The 15,496-nt window shown below is 40.7% G+C and overlaps 1 protein-coding gene across 3 annotated transcripts in view; it reads left to right on the top strand.

Annotated features, from left to right (window-relative positions):
• The window catches only part of adarb1b (adenosine deaminase RNA specific B1b), a 132,343-nt gene that overhangs the window by 100,102 nt on the left and 16,745 nt on the right, over positions 1–15,496 (top strand). For all 3 annotated transcript variants that reach the window (XM_078285958.1, XM_078285957.1, XM_078285959.1), the window contains 2 exons: positions 10,122–10,196; positions 13,810–14,735. In XM_078285958.1, the coding sequence (XP_078142084.1) occupies positions 10,169–10,196; positions 13,810–14,735 (954 nt within the window). In that variant the 5' untranslated portion in view covers positions 10,122–10,168. The remainder of the gene's footprint in view (positions 1–10,121; positions 10,197–13,809; positions 14,736–15,496) is intronic.

Raw genomic sequence — 15,496 nt, 5'->3', positions numbered from 1 at the left:
AGGCAAAGAAGCAAAAAAAGAGTTAAACTAAGATATGAGATTTTTGAGACTATCGAAAACTAAAACGAAAGCTAGATGTTAAATAACCTTGTCGTAAACTGGAATTAAATTCATTGTGAAAAAGCAAAAACTGAACTAGAACTATCTTGTCTGCTTTTACAGCTAATATAAAATAAATCTATAGGTGAAATGTTTTTAGTTTCATATTTTTGTTTACTTGCAGTATAAAAAAAAAAAAGAATTCTTGGCTATTTTTATTGAACGCTAATTTAAAAATTCATGTAAATAAATTTTAAATAGAATATATGATTTACTGTCTGTGTTGCACAGTATCTGTTGCTAGAACTGAAACTAAATAAATACTGAACTAAAACTAAACATTTGTAAAAACTAAAAACTACCAAACCCACACTGAAAACTATCTAAAACTAAACTGAAATTGACAGATAAATCCAAAACTATAATAACCCTGCCAATTAGAGTAACTAGAAATACGATTCACTACTATGAGAATGTGCACTTTGTTGATGTTTTTCACAGTCAAGATGGATTATATACAGTTAGAAAGTGAAAGATGAAGTTAATTGAAATATGAAGTTAAAGATAAAGTAATACAGTTACTACGTACATTATATGCTGCCTAACTGCAAGAGATCCCAGGGAAGCGTCAGTTTTCAACTACAACTCAACTGTTTTTCTTTGTGCCTAATCAAATGAGGGTCAAATGCTACTCAAAGATCATTTTTAGCTTTTGCTTTAAGCTACTTGGAGTGCCGGGTTGTGGGGGTTAATTTAGATCTCAGGCAGGCAAATTATCTCACAGAAAAGTACACCAAATTAAGTATTTCTTTTGAATACTTACCTGTGATTGGTGCCCATCAACCCACCCACCCAATGCTCCAAGCAAGAGAAAGAAAAGTTAAGAATCATTTTCAAATGCAGAGTGCTGTTGCCTCCGGTGTCATTTTTACCATAACAACTGGATATATTGAGCATTGTTCATCCTTGTCTTGGGTTTCCCCTTTGTAATTACACTGAGAGCAACATTATCCCGAAAGTTAAAAAAGCCAGTTTGTTACTGTAAGGCTGCTGGTTCAAACCCCTGGAGCAGCTGAGACAATCCGGATGGTTTGATTGAATTAGTAATGCTCTCCCTTCCCTCAAAAACTACCATTGTGGCGCTCTTGAGCAAGGCACCTTACCACCTTGTATTAATGTGAAGTAGGGGAGTGTTGAGAGAGAAAATGCACGTTCAACATGTATTTCCCCTGGGTAAATAAAGCTGAAAAAAGCAAACACAAAAAACCTCAATGATCCTTGTGTTTAACATCCACTCTATCATATGTAATAATCTATAAAAAACACTAAATTCCGATTTAATGTCAACTGTCATGTGCTAGAGCTACTTTCTTTAATTAACAGTTGTTTTTTTTTGTCCTGGCATTGCTTGCAACATAAATGGCACACATCAAACATGAATTTGAGCAATGTGACTGTGAACTTGCAGTGCCTTGGGGGCTGAAGTGATAGTGGGTGTGCGGGGGCAGTGCCCATTATTCCCTCCAACTCCCAGCTGGGCCTCTGTGTTGGTCCATTACCCAGCAAGGCCTGGCATGCCACTGCCAGCCGCCATGCCACCCCAGAGAGCCCGTCCGACCAAGGCAGTCAATTAAACAGACTGTTGGCCAAGCAAGTCGTGTGGGGCAAATGACCAAGGATCCGATGCTAAGGATATGATAATGACTGAAACTTGGCACCTTTAAGTAACACAATGTAATGCGGTCACCTTCAATGTTATCACACTTAACACACACACACAGCACCTTTGTTATCTGTATTTGTGTAGCTTTTTTTCCTCCGCAAAGTTCTGACATTTAACTGCACACTTACAAAGCAATGCTAGCTTCAGCAGATTTAGCAATTTTAGTTCAAATAAGCCGACATATACGTTGTAATAGCTTCAGTAAACAAGAACTAGTGATAACTGATAACACTGCAAGCAAGTTTATACAAGCTTAGCAGATTACATTAGACTATCAAGCAGATAAAAATATCAAAATGCTCATAGTTTCATATAGACAGTTTAAAATCAACAATTTGAAACACCAGCAAACATGAACTCTAGCAGTCTTTTATGTAAATGCATGCCAGTAAAAATGTTATTTTTAGCTCTAATGGTAAATACCAGATCATATTTAGTCTTCAGTCTAGACTTTGGAATGTGTTAAAGTAACTTTTAAAGCATGGTGGCTGTGCTTTAAAAGTTACAAAGAAAAATACTAAATTCCAACAAAAATATTCAATATTCAAGCCTCTTTTTTTTTTAAACCACTGCTAGTTACAGAACTACTATGGTAATATCTGTAAGAGTAATGCATTTATCACCTCTTCCAGAACAAAGAATTTATATTAAACAAAAGGATTCGACACATCAATTACTGTGCACCCAGGCGATACAATATTATGAGCCATATTTCAACAGAAAAAAGAAGTGGTTGCTCCCAATAAAAAACATATCCCAACACACACGCATCAAATGTGAATCACTCAGATATTTGCATCCATTAGGCCCACACCCCAGCATGTATCTTGGGTGTGTGCAGTGTAGTTTATTCATTTGCACATATTAAAATGACAAAAGACAAAGGGAAAAAAACAAAATTGCAGATTGTGGGAGATAGAAATAAAACAAGAGGCTTATGAAGTCATCTTGCCTCAAAAGCAACTAGTGAAGATAAATTAAAACAGACAAAAACAAATAAAGACACCTGAATTGCAGAAAAGAAACTAAATGGCAACAAAAGTAAAAAACAGACCATCATTAAGGTCAGTTTTCCCACTTCTTATTGTTTCCTGTTGTAGCTTATAGGAATTCTTGAAGGGAACAAGTAAGAATACAAAACTTAAGACCACCAGAATTCATATTAACGCTCACAGATTACACATTTTATTGTTACTTTGCAATTGGACATGATAATATTACACTTTCATCCATGTTTGAAAAGAAGTTATCACATATTAAACCGAAACCACAAAGCTGCGGTTTGAGTTTAGCCTCTCCACTGTTTATCTGTGGATGTGAAGCCTTCAGATACATGTACGTATTGAATCCACATCTTGGCTCTGTTCATACAGAGGTAGCTGATGTTCATGCTTGCTGCATGTGTTAGCTCATTCACCTCAGTGACTTCTCAGTGTCTGAGCGCTCTGATAGTGTGAGTTTTCTTCAGCGGCGCGGAAAACAACATTTAGATTGCGGAGATAAAGTATGTACAAGGCTGCACTTGTGCAACGATGCATGCTGTGCTTATTTCTCTGTTTGTGTCAGCTTGTGACAGGCGGAGGAGCTAAGCGGGGGCTGTTTTCAGAGCTTGTCTTGCATACGCTCGGTCCTGTCAACGCACCAGCATGTCAGGCTGATTTGAAGCAGGAGGCTTTTGTCTTTTAATATGCTGTTAATATAGTCTGGGTGACAAGAGGAGATTCCCTCGCTGGGCCCAAGTGTGTGGTGGTGTCACTGAGGCTCTCTGCTAACACTCCCGTCTAAGAAACTTGGAGAGGCAGGAATTGTTCAGCCGACTGTTTTGAGGCATCTAAACACACAAGAAGCCATGGCTCCCAGCTCAAAAACAAGACGCTAGTGGCCACTTTAGTGGCATTTCACGAGATTGGGGTTGCATGGCTCTATCCGCATTCAAAGTTGGTTTTGAGATGCTAATTGATACTTATATAACAAAACTAATATTTTAAATTGGGATGTTTTTCACCACTCAAATAACCAGTTTCAAAAATCTAACTTAAATCAAAGTAAAAACCTTTAATAGCCACATTAGAGGATTTTTTTTGACACTGTCAAATGGTACCATTTGATTCCATGGTTACAATGTATTAGAGTGCTGCGTTTGTAGCCTTCTCATAAAATAAAGGGTTGTTTTCAATTACAGTGGACCACACATCGTTTGAGTGAAAGGTGAGAGACTAAAATTAAAAGGTAAAGGAAGTAAGTGTTTTGAAGCTGAAGTGGCTTCGCCTATGTCTGTAAAATCACCAGAAAGTGCAAACCTTTTAGGTGAAATGGCACCACGTCAGTGGCACTTTGAACACACCAAACTTGAGATCATAATCAGACCAATCAGAGGCTATCATCTTGTCAGGGGACCGATTAGAAGCCATCATTCCATCAGTGGGCCAATTGCCATGTAATTGAGACCAATTACAAATATATTGCCTTTTATCTTTTTTGCTAGTATTGCCTCCTACAGAGCTGCAATGTACACCAATGGCTCCCAAAGCGAGATGCAGGATCACCAAGGATCTTAGAAGGGGACTTCACAGGTCTCCAGCAAAATGAGGAATAGTTTAATTTCAAACCTCCTCACCTACCAAACGAAGTAGTCACTGTAAATTTGCTGAAGTTTCATTGATATTTGAATAGAACAATTGTATCTAGATGTAGCTATAAAAAAGATCATTTTCTCTGAACACTACAAGCTTCCAACACTGACCTCTCGCTATCAGACAGCAAAGGCCCATTTCCACCCAGTAACTACTGCAGAGCTCGCCATTCAAGTAACACTGGAACATTAGCTATCAAATTTTAATGTTGAGCATGTAGAGTCAAAATCAATGGAAACAAGCTTCTTTTCATCAATATAAATGCTGATGTGTGCATTTCACATCTCTGACCCAATGGAACTTGCAGCACTTTATGTATTTTTGCCAAGTACACTGTTGCCGTGCCAGTATACCTTTTATGTTTTCACTTAGAACTTTTAACCATCCAGTAAGTCAGGCTGGGACTAATGCGGTGCATGCCAGAATAGATTTTTATGTTTCCAGATTTTTGAATTATTGAAGGTTAGCCCGTCATGCGAGCACGTTTATTTATTTATTTATTGGCTTTCAATAGTTATAAGATCTGAAGTTGGTCTGAATTTATTTTGACAGAAAGTCTGAATTCCTGCCTTCAGAGGCAGTTTGTCTTGGACTGTTTGCACCCCACAGTCTGTCAAGGGCAGACCTGTCCACCGCCTTCTGTTTTAGAGGAGATAATGATTCTCTTTTACTTGGAATAGGATTGCATTTTCTATCTCTCCCGTCCTCCGTTCGTTCCTCCCTCACCTCCACCTTTCCATCCCTCACTCCGCCCGCCCCCCACCCCACCTCCTCCCGGTCGGTCGGCGGCTGCTGATGCTCCCTCCACGGTGGCGATGCTCTATCGCTCCGTCACAGCGCAGGCGAGGGATGAGAGACAAATCAAAACCACCTTATTTCCCCTCAGTCCCTCTCGCCGTGCCAGATTGAATTTGAGGTTTTTCATCTTCTTTCTCATCTTTCTCCTTTCCCCACCTCCCTCCTCGTCCACTCAGAATTACCTGAGACGAAGCCCTCTCACAACTTGATGACGCTGTATCATTTATGCATGTGGAGGGAGATAGTCGGCAGCCAACGGCGTTGATTCTTTGGACTCACTTCAAATCCTCTGCTTCAGTCGTGTGTGTTCATAAAGGGTGATTACAAAAAACTCTCAAGGTGTCGCACAGTGCCTTTCTCAAGTCTCATAAATAATCATGCATGCAACTGTCAAGATTAGTTTTGTGGGCTTTAATGTCCAAAAATGCCTGGAGGGCATTTATCCACACCAGAAAACACCTATTGTTGATGTACCCTGCATTTCTGGGCCCAATTTGTTGTTTGGTGGTTTATTTTTCTTATTCCTGCGGTTAAGTGGCCAAACAAAGGCTATTTTATCTCACATGAAGATATTTCCAGCATAGCTATAATGGACTTTGACAGCAGAAACTTTTTCAGCGATCTAAAACATCAACGGCAAACATCAGGTTTGGTGTCAGTCCCTCAGAATCAAAGAGCAAGAGCTTCTTTCTAGACTCTCCATTGTACACCGAAGTTCAACAATCACACACAGAGAAATCTATCGTAGAAGAGGCAGAGAGACCAATTTCTCCACCAACAGTAGTAGAATACATACTGCTGTGCCAAAAAGTATTTCCTCACCTTGACTTACCACATTATGTTTGGTTCAGTCATTTAGTAAATTCTAATTTTAAAAAGCGCCTCGCCTACCAAAATATCAAGGGGCATGAATATGTGTTCAATGACTGTATTTCAAATTTTAATTATAATAGGTTGAATGATACCTGGGGGAATAAGTCTTACCAAGCACACAAAGGACTGCGTTAAGGAAATCGTTTCTGCTTTTTTTTTTACCTACTTAAGGTTACAAGGTGTCACTGTAGGCAAAATTATATTTGATTTTTTTCATTATCAAACAAATTAGAGTATTTTCTAAACGTCAGGCTTTAGATTGCTCTTATTTCCAACTACTGGACTGAGTCAGTTGGCTAAACGTGAGATGTGGCCTTGGCAAACAGAAGAGCGGCATACACAAATATATAAACAAATGCACAGTCATACAAATACACTCTGTCTCTCACACTCACACACACACACCACAGCACTGATCTGGCCCGCTGTCCCACACTTGGCATCTGCTCCCTGGCTTTTGGGCACTTGTCACCAAGCCAATCATCACCACCATCGACTTGTCCTTCAAATCTGAGGACAATATGTAGCAGGATGACCAGGACTTGCCCAAATTTTCTCCAGCTCAACGCCAAGGTTTGAGCAGCAGACACATGCCAGTCAAACAGTTGGCACCTGCAGAGTGTCAGGTGTACCTGAGCCCAGCTGCAGTATGTCCACTTAATCATGTATTTCTATAAAGTATTTTTCTGTCCAGAATTGGGAACAGAATGCTTATTTTCTCATTGAGGCTGATGTATTTTTTTAAATTATACAGTGGGGTTTTAACAGGTTCCAAGGGTCTAAGGCTCATGAAGCTCGCTCCACACATAAATGAGTATGTGAGCTTTCATTTCAAGCAAAACAAAGAAAAACAAATGAAATTGCAGTGACAAGGTTTTTCCCCAACAGCAGCATATTGCCGTGCCCTTTAGGATTGGACAGCCATTTACCTCAAGATTTACTTTGGAAGACACGCGCATCGACATGCACATACACAAACACGCAGAGCACAACACACTGATTTTTTTTATGAATTCTCTGTGCAACTCGCCCCACTTATTGGACCTGATCTCAGGAATACTTACAGATTCATGACCAAGGCGGCCCCGTCTGAAAATCAAAACTGACAGGCGCATTGGCGTTGTGTGCTGGACTTACCCGCACATCAGTGTGTGTTGGAGGAACAAGATATAGGAGATAATGAGTATGCGCATGAAAGCGCAGTGAGTCTTGTTTTCAGAGACATAGTTAGTCTAATTCACTTATCCACAGTTGACCAGTCCCACATCTGGTCAAGACATTGACAAATAAATGGATGCTAGACCTGATTTGGATATATTCAATTTAGCTATTTTAAAATGAAGTAATGACATTGGAATAATATTGGAAGACCAACTTCAGAACTTACAACTATCAAAAGCCAAAAAACAATAAAAATTAGTAATAATAAACTTGCTTGCTTATGGTGGGGGCTAACCTCCAATAATTCAAAATCTGAAAACATATAAATCTATTCTGGCATGCACTGCATTAGCAACATCCTGTAACTAATAAACTGATGTTGGATTAAATAAGACAAATGAGCTTTTTAAAATTGGGTTGTCATGGCTAATTTTAGTTCCATTAGCCTACTGTTGTTGAGAACAGGAGAGAGGTTAGAAATTATTGGCTGTTACGATGTGAACTAGGTGTAAGCCTAAGTGTACAGTGTAGTGTAGGTGAGTGTAATTCTGATTAGTGCTGAGAGTGGGTGTGCAGGAGGCGGGAGGTTCTGGGATGCTGCAACTTTACTATTGAGCCTTCCAGAGATGTTGTGAGTCTAATTCACCATAACATCTGTGTTGGGACAGGCCCACTCTCACCCACCCTTCTTTCCTCAAGCTACGTTTCTACATAGGTGCTCTCCCAAAATAGCACAAAGGATGCTTACATCAGACCCTTTGTGTTGGTAAATTTTGAATAAATACAGAATAAAAAGATTTACCAAATGACCACTTACCACACTAGCTTTTAAAATATTAGGCAATTTTGAGGGATCCATGCACTATGATAGGTAAATCGAATGATTGACTAGTCCCACAAACTTCCTAGTGTTTTGGAGGGACTATAGGCTATGAGCAGTAAACTAAGCATTTTTGTACAAAGCGCTCGTAGGTGAGACAGCGTTCGGCCAGCGCAGCTGTAGCTCAGTCGACAAAAACTGGCAAGTCGCCTTGGCCACGAAGCGAGGTGAACCGGGCTGCAGTGGCAGATCTTGCCACCCGTGGTCTACGAGTCTGTATCCAGTACAACTAGTCTTGCATGTAGATGTGGTTCTGTTGGAGAGGGGAAAGAGGGGAGGGCGCACCTGGCTGAAGTTTGGCTCCTGCTACCTGAGAAAAATTACCCTCATCTCCCACTCTCTCTTGGACCTACTCCCACCCATCTTCCCGTCACCCCACCTTTTCATTTTCAATTATGGGTTGGAATATGAATCTTTAATAGGGTGATAATTGTGCTAGCATATTTGCTGTCACCCACCATTAGCCTAGATTAATTAGCCCATTTAGTTTAGCTTAAGAAAGTGTCTGGCTGAGGAATGGGGGCAGTGATGAAAGGCGGGGAGAGAGAGAGAAGTAGAATCAGCACAATCTGCTCCATATCATAACGCCATCTCTCTCCTGCTTTCTCTTTCTGTCTCTCTGCCTCTCCCCCCGTCCCTCTTTGCTTCTTTTACTCTCTCTTTCTCTCTCTTTCTCTCATGTAACTTCCTCAGTCTGTTTTGCTCTTTACTCATCTGCCATGCTCTCGGCAATCTTTTTTTTTTTTTTTTGACAGCTGACTTTTCATTTGTTGGTAGGGAGACTCATAGGAGAAGTCGTATGCAGTTGAAAGTTTTTTCTAATTATTAATTCTGTTATAAGCAGTACAGCAGCAAAAGCAAATGGTGCAACCTTTTCAACCAAGCCCCCTTTCATCATGGAGATTTTTTTGGAGATCATGAAATTGACTTCCAGCAGGCTTATCTGACTATTAGGAGTGAGCATGGTGATAGATGCAAATCTCAAACAGTGCAAGACCACAGGAGTGTCTATATCGATTCTTCCAGCACTCTACAGGAAGTGTTTTGATTGATTAATATAGCTTCCTGAAATCATCTGCAGCAATTTGCTGCAAGATAATTTTTTGAAAAAATTGATTTTTCTTTTTATTGTATCAACTTCTTGCTGATTTTTGAGTTTATCAGTCATGAGATTTGTTCTTGATTTGTTTTACTCACAGATCAGGGAACAATGAGTAAAGCAGTTACAGGGTTTTTTATTATGTTTTATATGTAGGTTTGGAAAAAATAGAAAAGTGTGGAAGGTGAATTTGATCATTTCAAGTATTTGTGGATTGCACAAAACAAAGAATGGGAAAAGTATGGGAAAATATTAGTGCTCAGTCCTGATTCAGTTGCAGTATTTTGTTTTAGACCCACATCTTCTAATCAAGTCAAGAAAAATTGAAAATATATTAGAACCTTGCATTCATGCGGTGATTTAATGTCAGTTTGATGTCGAAAAGGTCTTTCTGTAGATCTTGTGTTCATCAGATTTTAACAGCCTGGGTTTGGTGCATTACACGACTCCTCATGTTGGACTGTGGAACTATGGATGCAGCTGCGTGTATACTTAATTGCACTCTCCACCTTGGGACACGTGTATGTGTGTGTGTGTGTGTGTGTGTGTGTGTGTGTGTGTGTGGCAGGGGAGTGACTCGGCCATGTCACTAGCTGTATATCTCTCAGCAGGCAGTGGGAAATGAGGTCTAATCGGAGGGATATTAAAGTCACAATAGACTGCTCCTGCTATTAAGGCCTGTCAGCCTCGGCCCCCTCTCTCACCTTGATCCCTCACAGCCCCTGAATATTTATACACCTACACTGTGGGCTACATCGCACGCCGTTTTCCTCTCACCGCTGTGTGTGTATGTGTCTTTGTGTGTGCGTGGGGGTGTATCGAGGTAGAAATTATCATTGGTGCACCTACTGAAGGTCTTTGTGTGTGTGTGTGCAAATGTTTAACCGTTTACCCTCCTGTCCCTGTGGTCCCCAGGTGCAGTGGGGGCTCGGCTGCTCCCAGGTCAGGACAAACCCGTCACCATGGATGTGGACGAGGAGGAGAACATGAGTGAGTCTGCTCTGCATTCTCTCGTTCATCTGTCTGTCTGACTGTCTGTCTATTTTTCTGCTTTCCCTTTTTTCTGTCTGTCTGCATGTTTTGCCTTGTCTGTCTGCCTGTCATTCTCTGACATATGTGTGGTCAGAGCGCACCCATATTAGTGTTAGAATAATACTTAGCCCCCATTATAAGAAAATGTATTGTTAGACTCAAAAGTATGGAAGAATACAAAACCTCAAAAAACTATCCAAACGTCTACATACAATTATATCATTTAGTAAAAACCATAGGCAAAAAACATAGTTAACCATTTTCATGGTTTTGCTGATTGTCTTCTCATCCAGTTGTCCCTCTGTCTGAGTTCATGGCCACTGCTTGCTTTCTTACATCTGTCCTTACCTGAACCAAGACACAGAGCAGACTCGCATACACATGAACGTTCATGCACATACATATACACACAGGTGATATGAAACATTTTAGGGAGGAACTAATCGTTCCATCCGAGAAGCTTCAGGTCATATTCCACAGATTCCCTCTACTTTCATTTCTCTCTTAAGAAAATCCTCTCCTCTCCAGCTTATTGAACTTTAATTAGACATTTTGGGTGGAACTCAGTAACTGAGGCTGGGAAGCCAAGGCAGCATATGATTGAGTCTCTTTCCCCACACCTTCACAATTTTGAACTCACATTCAAAGATGGCTGTCATTCCCCTAGCAGCGCCCTAACCCGCAATAAAAATGAACAATTCTCATTGTAGTGTCACTTACTGTCTTTGCACTGAGGAGAAACCGGCGGTGTTAAGTCAGATAAGCTCAGAGGTGCAAAATTGTCTTTTTTGTCTTTCAAAGGCACTCTCTTTTTCACATTTTTACTGTCAGTCCAAAAATATATTTGAAGATAAAATGCAGTTCAAGCTCACACAGGCACATGTTTCTTAAACACCAGGGGACCACAATAGAATTTTGGTAGTTTTTAAAGTGCTTTAAAGTCAGCACGAGTCAAATTAAATCAAAAGCCAACCAGAAAACTTAAAAAAGTTATGATAGATCCATTCTTCGCCTGCATTATTTAGTTCATGCGACCCCCCATGGGGGATTTTAGCTTTGAAAGATGCAAGCATATGGGAAAGCTTTTATTCGGCGCAGCTAATGGATGCTGATTACACAAATGCTGGCATGGTAATGACCAGAACTGTGTGTGTGCTGTCATGTCAATCCAGATTTCAGTGAAATAGCTTAATTCAAAGCATGGTGCCATGGTTGTTGCTCCAAGGCAGTGGTCCTCAAATCTGGTCCCTGGGGGTCCAGAGTACTGCTGGATATCCACCATTTGAGGGAAAAAAGTGATACCCACTCGTATAAAATGATTGATTGGACAAAATAAAAAAAATAAAAAAAAATCTGGCACTTTTTAAAGGATCGGTCCTTGGTTCATAAAATATTAACACTTTTACAGATTGTACATTTTTGATTTTAGATAGATTGAATGATAAACTTAGGATAATGATTTTTTAAAATAAAAAGGATATTTAGGAATAGAACTCCATTTTCTGTGATTTCGCTGTCTGCCTGTGTGTTCTCTGTCGGTGCATGGTGTGCTGGTGTTTGTTTTGGATGGGGTACTGATCATTATGAGATACTCCCACTAGTTTAAATCCTAGTTTACGGTATTATGCAAGTGCAATATGCATTGATTTCTATAGTAATCCTCAGTAGCTGACAGTTTTATGTATCCTATCCTTGGCACAGTAACATTGTGAGCTACAGTACTCTCTTACTGTGAGAGTGTAGCCGCATGCAGCATCTTTTTAAATAATTCTTTTAGATCGAGAGTCATAATGAAGAAGTCCAAGTCCTTATTTAATTTGTACCATTTTCTCTCGGAACATTCACTTCTTGCTATTATGGCCAAAACTACTCAGTGTTACAGTATCAACTGTCCTCACAGCTCTTTGGCTGAGATTATGTCCCAATTCTACTCCCAAGTTTCACCTATCTCCATTTTGAAAAGTTCTCCTTGGCTGGCTAGTCTTGTGCATGATTACGCTCTCCCTCCTCTCCCCTTTCATTCCTTTTATCTGCAATTTTTTTTCAAGATCTCTTGGCAAAATGCATGCACACACACCAAAGGATATTGCATGTTTTATAGAGAAGATATGCTCATAATGACAAAGGATGTGCAATTTGTATTCTAGATCGTAGGAATGAATGTGCCATTTATTTTTTTCTTGCCTTGGGACATGTCGATTGTAGTATGCAGATGGTAACGGCATGTCAGTGCATTTTGTGAACTACAATATTGTGTCCTCTGCTGAGCTCCATGGGGGGGATCTCAGAGGCTCGGGGTCTTATGAATGGCTCCTCATTAGAAACTCCTTTTAACTTTAGATATTCCTCTTTTTAAATGGGACAGTCATTTCCAAAACATATAAAGGAGGTTAAGAGCACATTTGAACCTTGCACCCAGTCTCCAGTCAAACCTTTAGGATCCTGCACTAGGTGGAGTGTCTGCTCCTCCTACCTCTTATCTTTGATGTATTCTCCTGTTTGCCTGGTCCTCCGCTCCTCCTCTTCCCCTGCACTCCTCCCCTGCACTCCCTCAACCCCACCTACAATCCCACTCATGCACACTGCGGCTTCTCTTTCTCCTGAGTACCGCAAGGAGTAACCTATCAAGCCTTTGCTGGAGGATGTTATAAATGAAAATTTTTGCCAATATTCCATCCACTTTGCTAACTGGACCTGGTGATATGTGTTCCCTAGTATATTCCAGGACAGCAATTTAAACTTCAAATCTGCCTCTTTGCTCCGTAGACAATTGAGAAAGAATGCTGCTGAAGATATGGTTAAAATGGATGAGGAACAGCTACGTGTGTGTGCGTGTGTGTGTGCATGCATTTGTGTGCATGTATGTATGAGAGACCCATGACACTATACAACACGAGAAGTGTACAAGTTATATTTTACTCGTGAAAACAACTCTCCCAACATTTTCCCCTACATGACTTACCCTTTAATCGTGAAGATATATGAAGAGGCTTTAAAATGAAATATTCACATTTGAGAAAGTGACACCTAGTCTGAAAATATGATTGATTGGAAAAAACATTAAATTAAATTATGGTACAGTATGTATCGTTTTAAAAAGGTACTGTATTTTTAAAATGTTTTAAAGTGTATTTTGGTATGGCTATCAAGGGCTAGTGGGTCACTTTAAGTCCATAGTCACTAAATTCTTGTAATTCATGTATTTGTCATCACTAAATTTGACTTTTCACAATTAACATGAAAATCCTTTGTTCTTTGTCATGGTTCTGACGAAATATTCCAAAAAGATTCCATTCAATGTTTGAATGAAGACCAAGGTACACTTCTCAGAACCCGCCATGTCTTTTAGAACAGTAGATGCACTGATAGTATTCTGCTAACTATTCTTAGTAAACCTAATTGATTAAGTTTTGATATGTCTGATCAAAATTAAAGCCCACCTTCTCTTGCTATGATAAAGGAACACAAATCATTGGTTCAGTTCCAAAGAGTGATAAAGGAATCTATAAATTTTGCATTTACAAGATCCTGCAACGAAGGCGTTGTAAGTTACTCTTTCTGGGCACCGCAGGTTCGAGCAGCACTGACGTTAAGGAAAACCGAAACCTGGACAACGTGTCCTCCAAAGAGGGGGTGGCTGTGGCTGAACAGCTCCCCAACGGAAGCGGCGGGGGCAGTCGAAAGCGCCCCCTAGAGGAGGGCAACAATGGCCACACACACTCCAAGTTCCGGGCCAAGAAGCGTAAGAAAACACCGGGGCCAGTCCTGCCCAAGAATGCTCTCATGCAGTTGAATGAAATCAAACCAGGTCTACAGTACAAACTGCTGTCTCAGACAGGCCCGGTCCACGCGCCAGTATTCGTCATGACCGTGGAGGTCAATGGACAGATGTTTGAGGGCATGGGCCCCACTAAGAAGAAGGCTAAACTGAATGCAGCTGAGAAAGCGCTGCGCTCCTTCGTCCAGTTCCCCAACGCCTCTGAGGCGCACCTGGCCATGGGTCGAACACTGACCGTCAACACAGACTTCACATCTGACCAAGCTGACTTCCCGGACATGCTCTTCAACGGCTTTGAGACACCAGCCGCACCTGAGGACTCCTTCTATCTAGGCTCCAATGGTAGCAGCTCTTTAAACTCCCTAGGGGAGTACCCACTGCCCGTGCCGCCCGGCAGCAACCTTGTCCAGGCCCCGTTGCCCCCTCCATCCTCCTTCAGCTCACCCTCCAGTGGCAAGAACCCCGTCATGATCCTCAACGAGCTCAGGCCGGGCCTCAAATATGACTTTGTGTCAGAGAGCGGCGAGAGTCACGCCAAGAATTTTGTGATGTCAGTGACTGTGGACGCACAGACGTTTGAGGGCTCAGGGCGCAACAAGAAGCTGGCCAAAGCCCGGGCAGCACAGGCCGCCCTCTCAGCCCTCTTCAACATGCAGCTAGACCAGACACCATCCCGCCAACCCATACCCAGAGAGGGACTGCAGCTTCACCTACCCCAGGTAAGATATTATTGTATTTATAATTAATTCATATGATTAATATCATAACTTATTACACAAACCGAACCACACTCGGAGCAATAATTAAATCATTCAACTTAATTAATTTCAGCAAAATATGTAACAAGTGGAACTGCCTTATGCCTTCTTCCGTCGCTGTGCATAATGAAATCTCTTGAAAATATTTATTATGAATTATTTTTGAATGACCACATTGTTTAGTGAATTTAGTAAACTACAAAAAAAACTCCCTAAATCCTCCAGGGCTGGTCAAATTCTAGTGGTACTCGTGGTATCTCATGAGTTATAACAGGTATTATATAACATTTCTATCTGTAGTTTTAGAAAAGAATCACCCTGTTAAAATGCCCCTGGTCATAACACTGAAATGTACTCATCAGCAGCAGAAAATGGGCACAGTGATATTTTGTTTTGCATCAGAACTCATAAAGTGAAGACAGGCACAACAGCATTTCAGGTCCATGACGATACTGGCTTTACACCCAAGGGTGCTTTGAAAGAGAGCTTCCTCTCAAACCAAAAAAGTAGGGCTGTTCCATTATACATTAAGGATACACAAAGCACTTGTGCAAAGCGTTCTCACACACTGTTGTGCTTTGGAATATTTAATTTGGGATTGCGTTAAAAATTCATGAATATCTAAATGTGCTTTGGTCAAAGAATGTGTAGTTACAATACAGTGCTTACAGCTTGAGGACAGTTTCCTAGTTCATGTGGGACAAATTTAAATAGCCTTGTAG

The sequence above is a fragment of the Centroberyx gerrardi genome, chromosome 10, assembly GCF_048128805.1.
Source record: "Centroberyx gerrardi isolate f3 chromosome 10, fCenGer3.hap1.cur.20231027, whole genome shotgun sequence".
NCBI classification, from domain to species: domain Eukaryota; kingdom Metazoa; phylum Chordata; class Actinopteri; order Beryciformes; family Berycidae; genus Centroberyx; species Centroberyx gerrardi.
The sequence above is the reverse complement of the archived record's forward strand: the minus strand, read 5'-3'. Positions and strand labels throughout refer to the sequence as shown.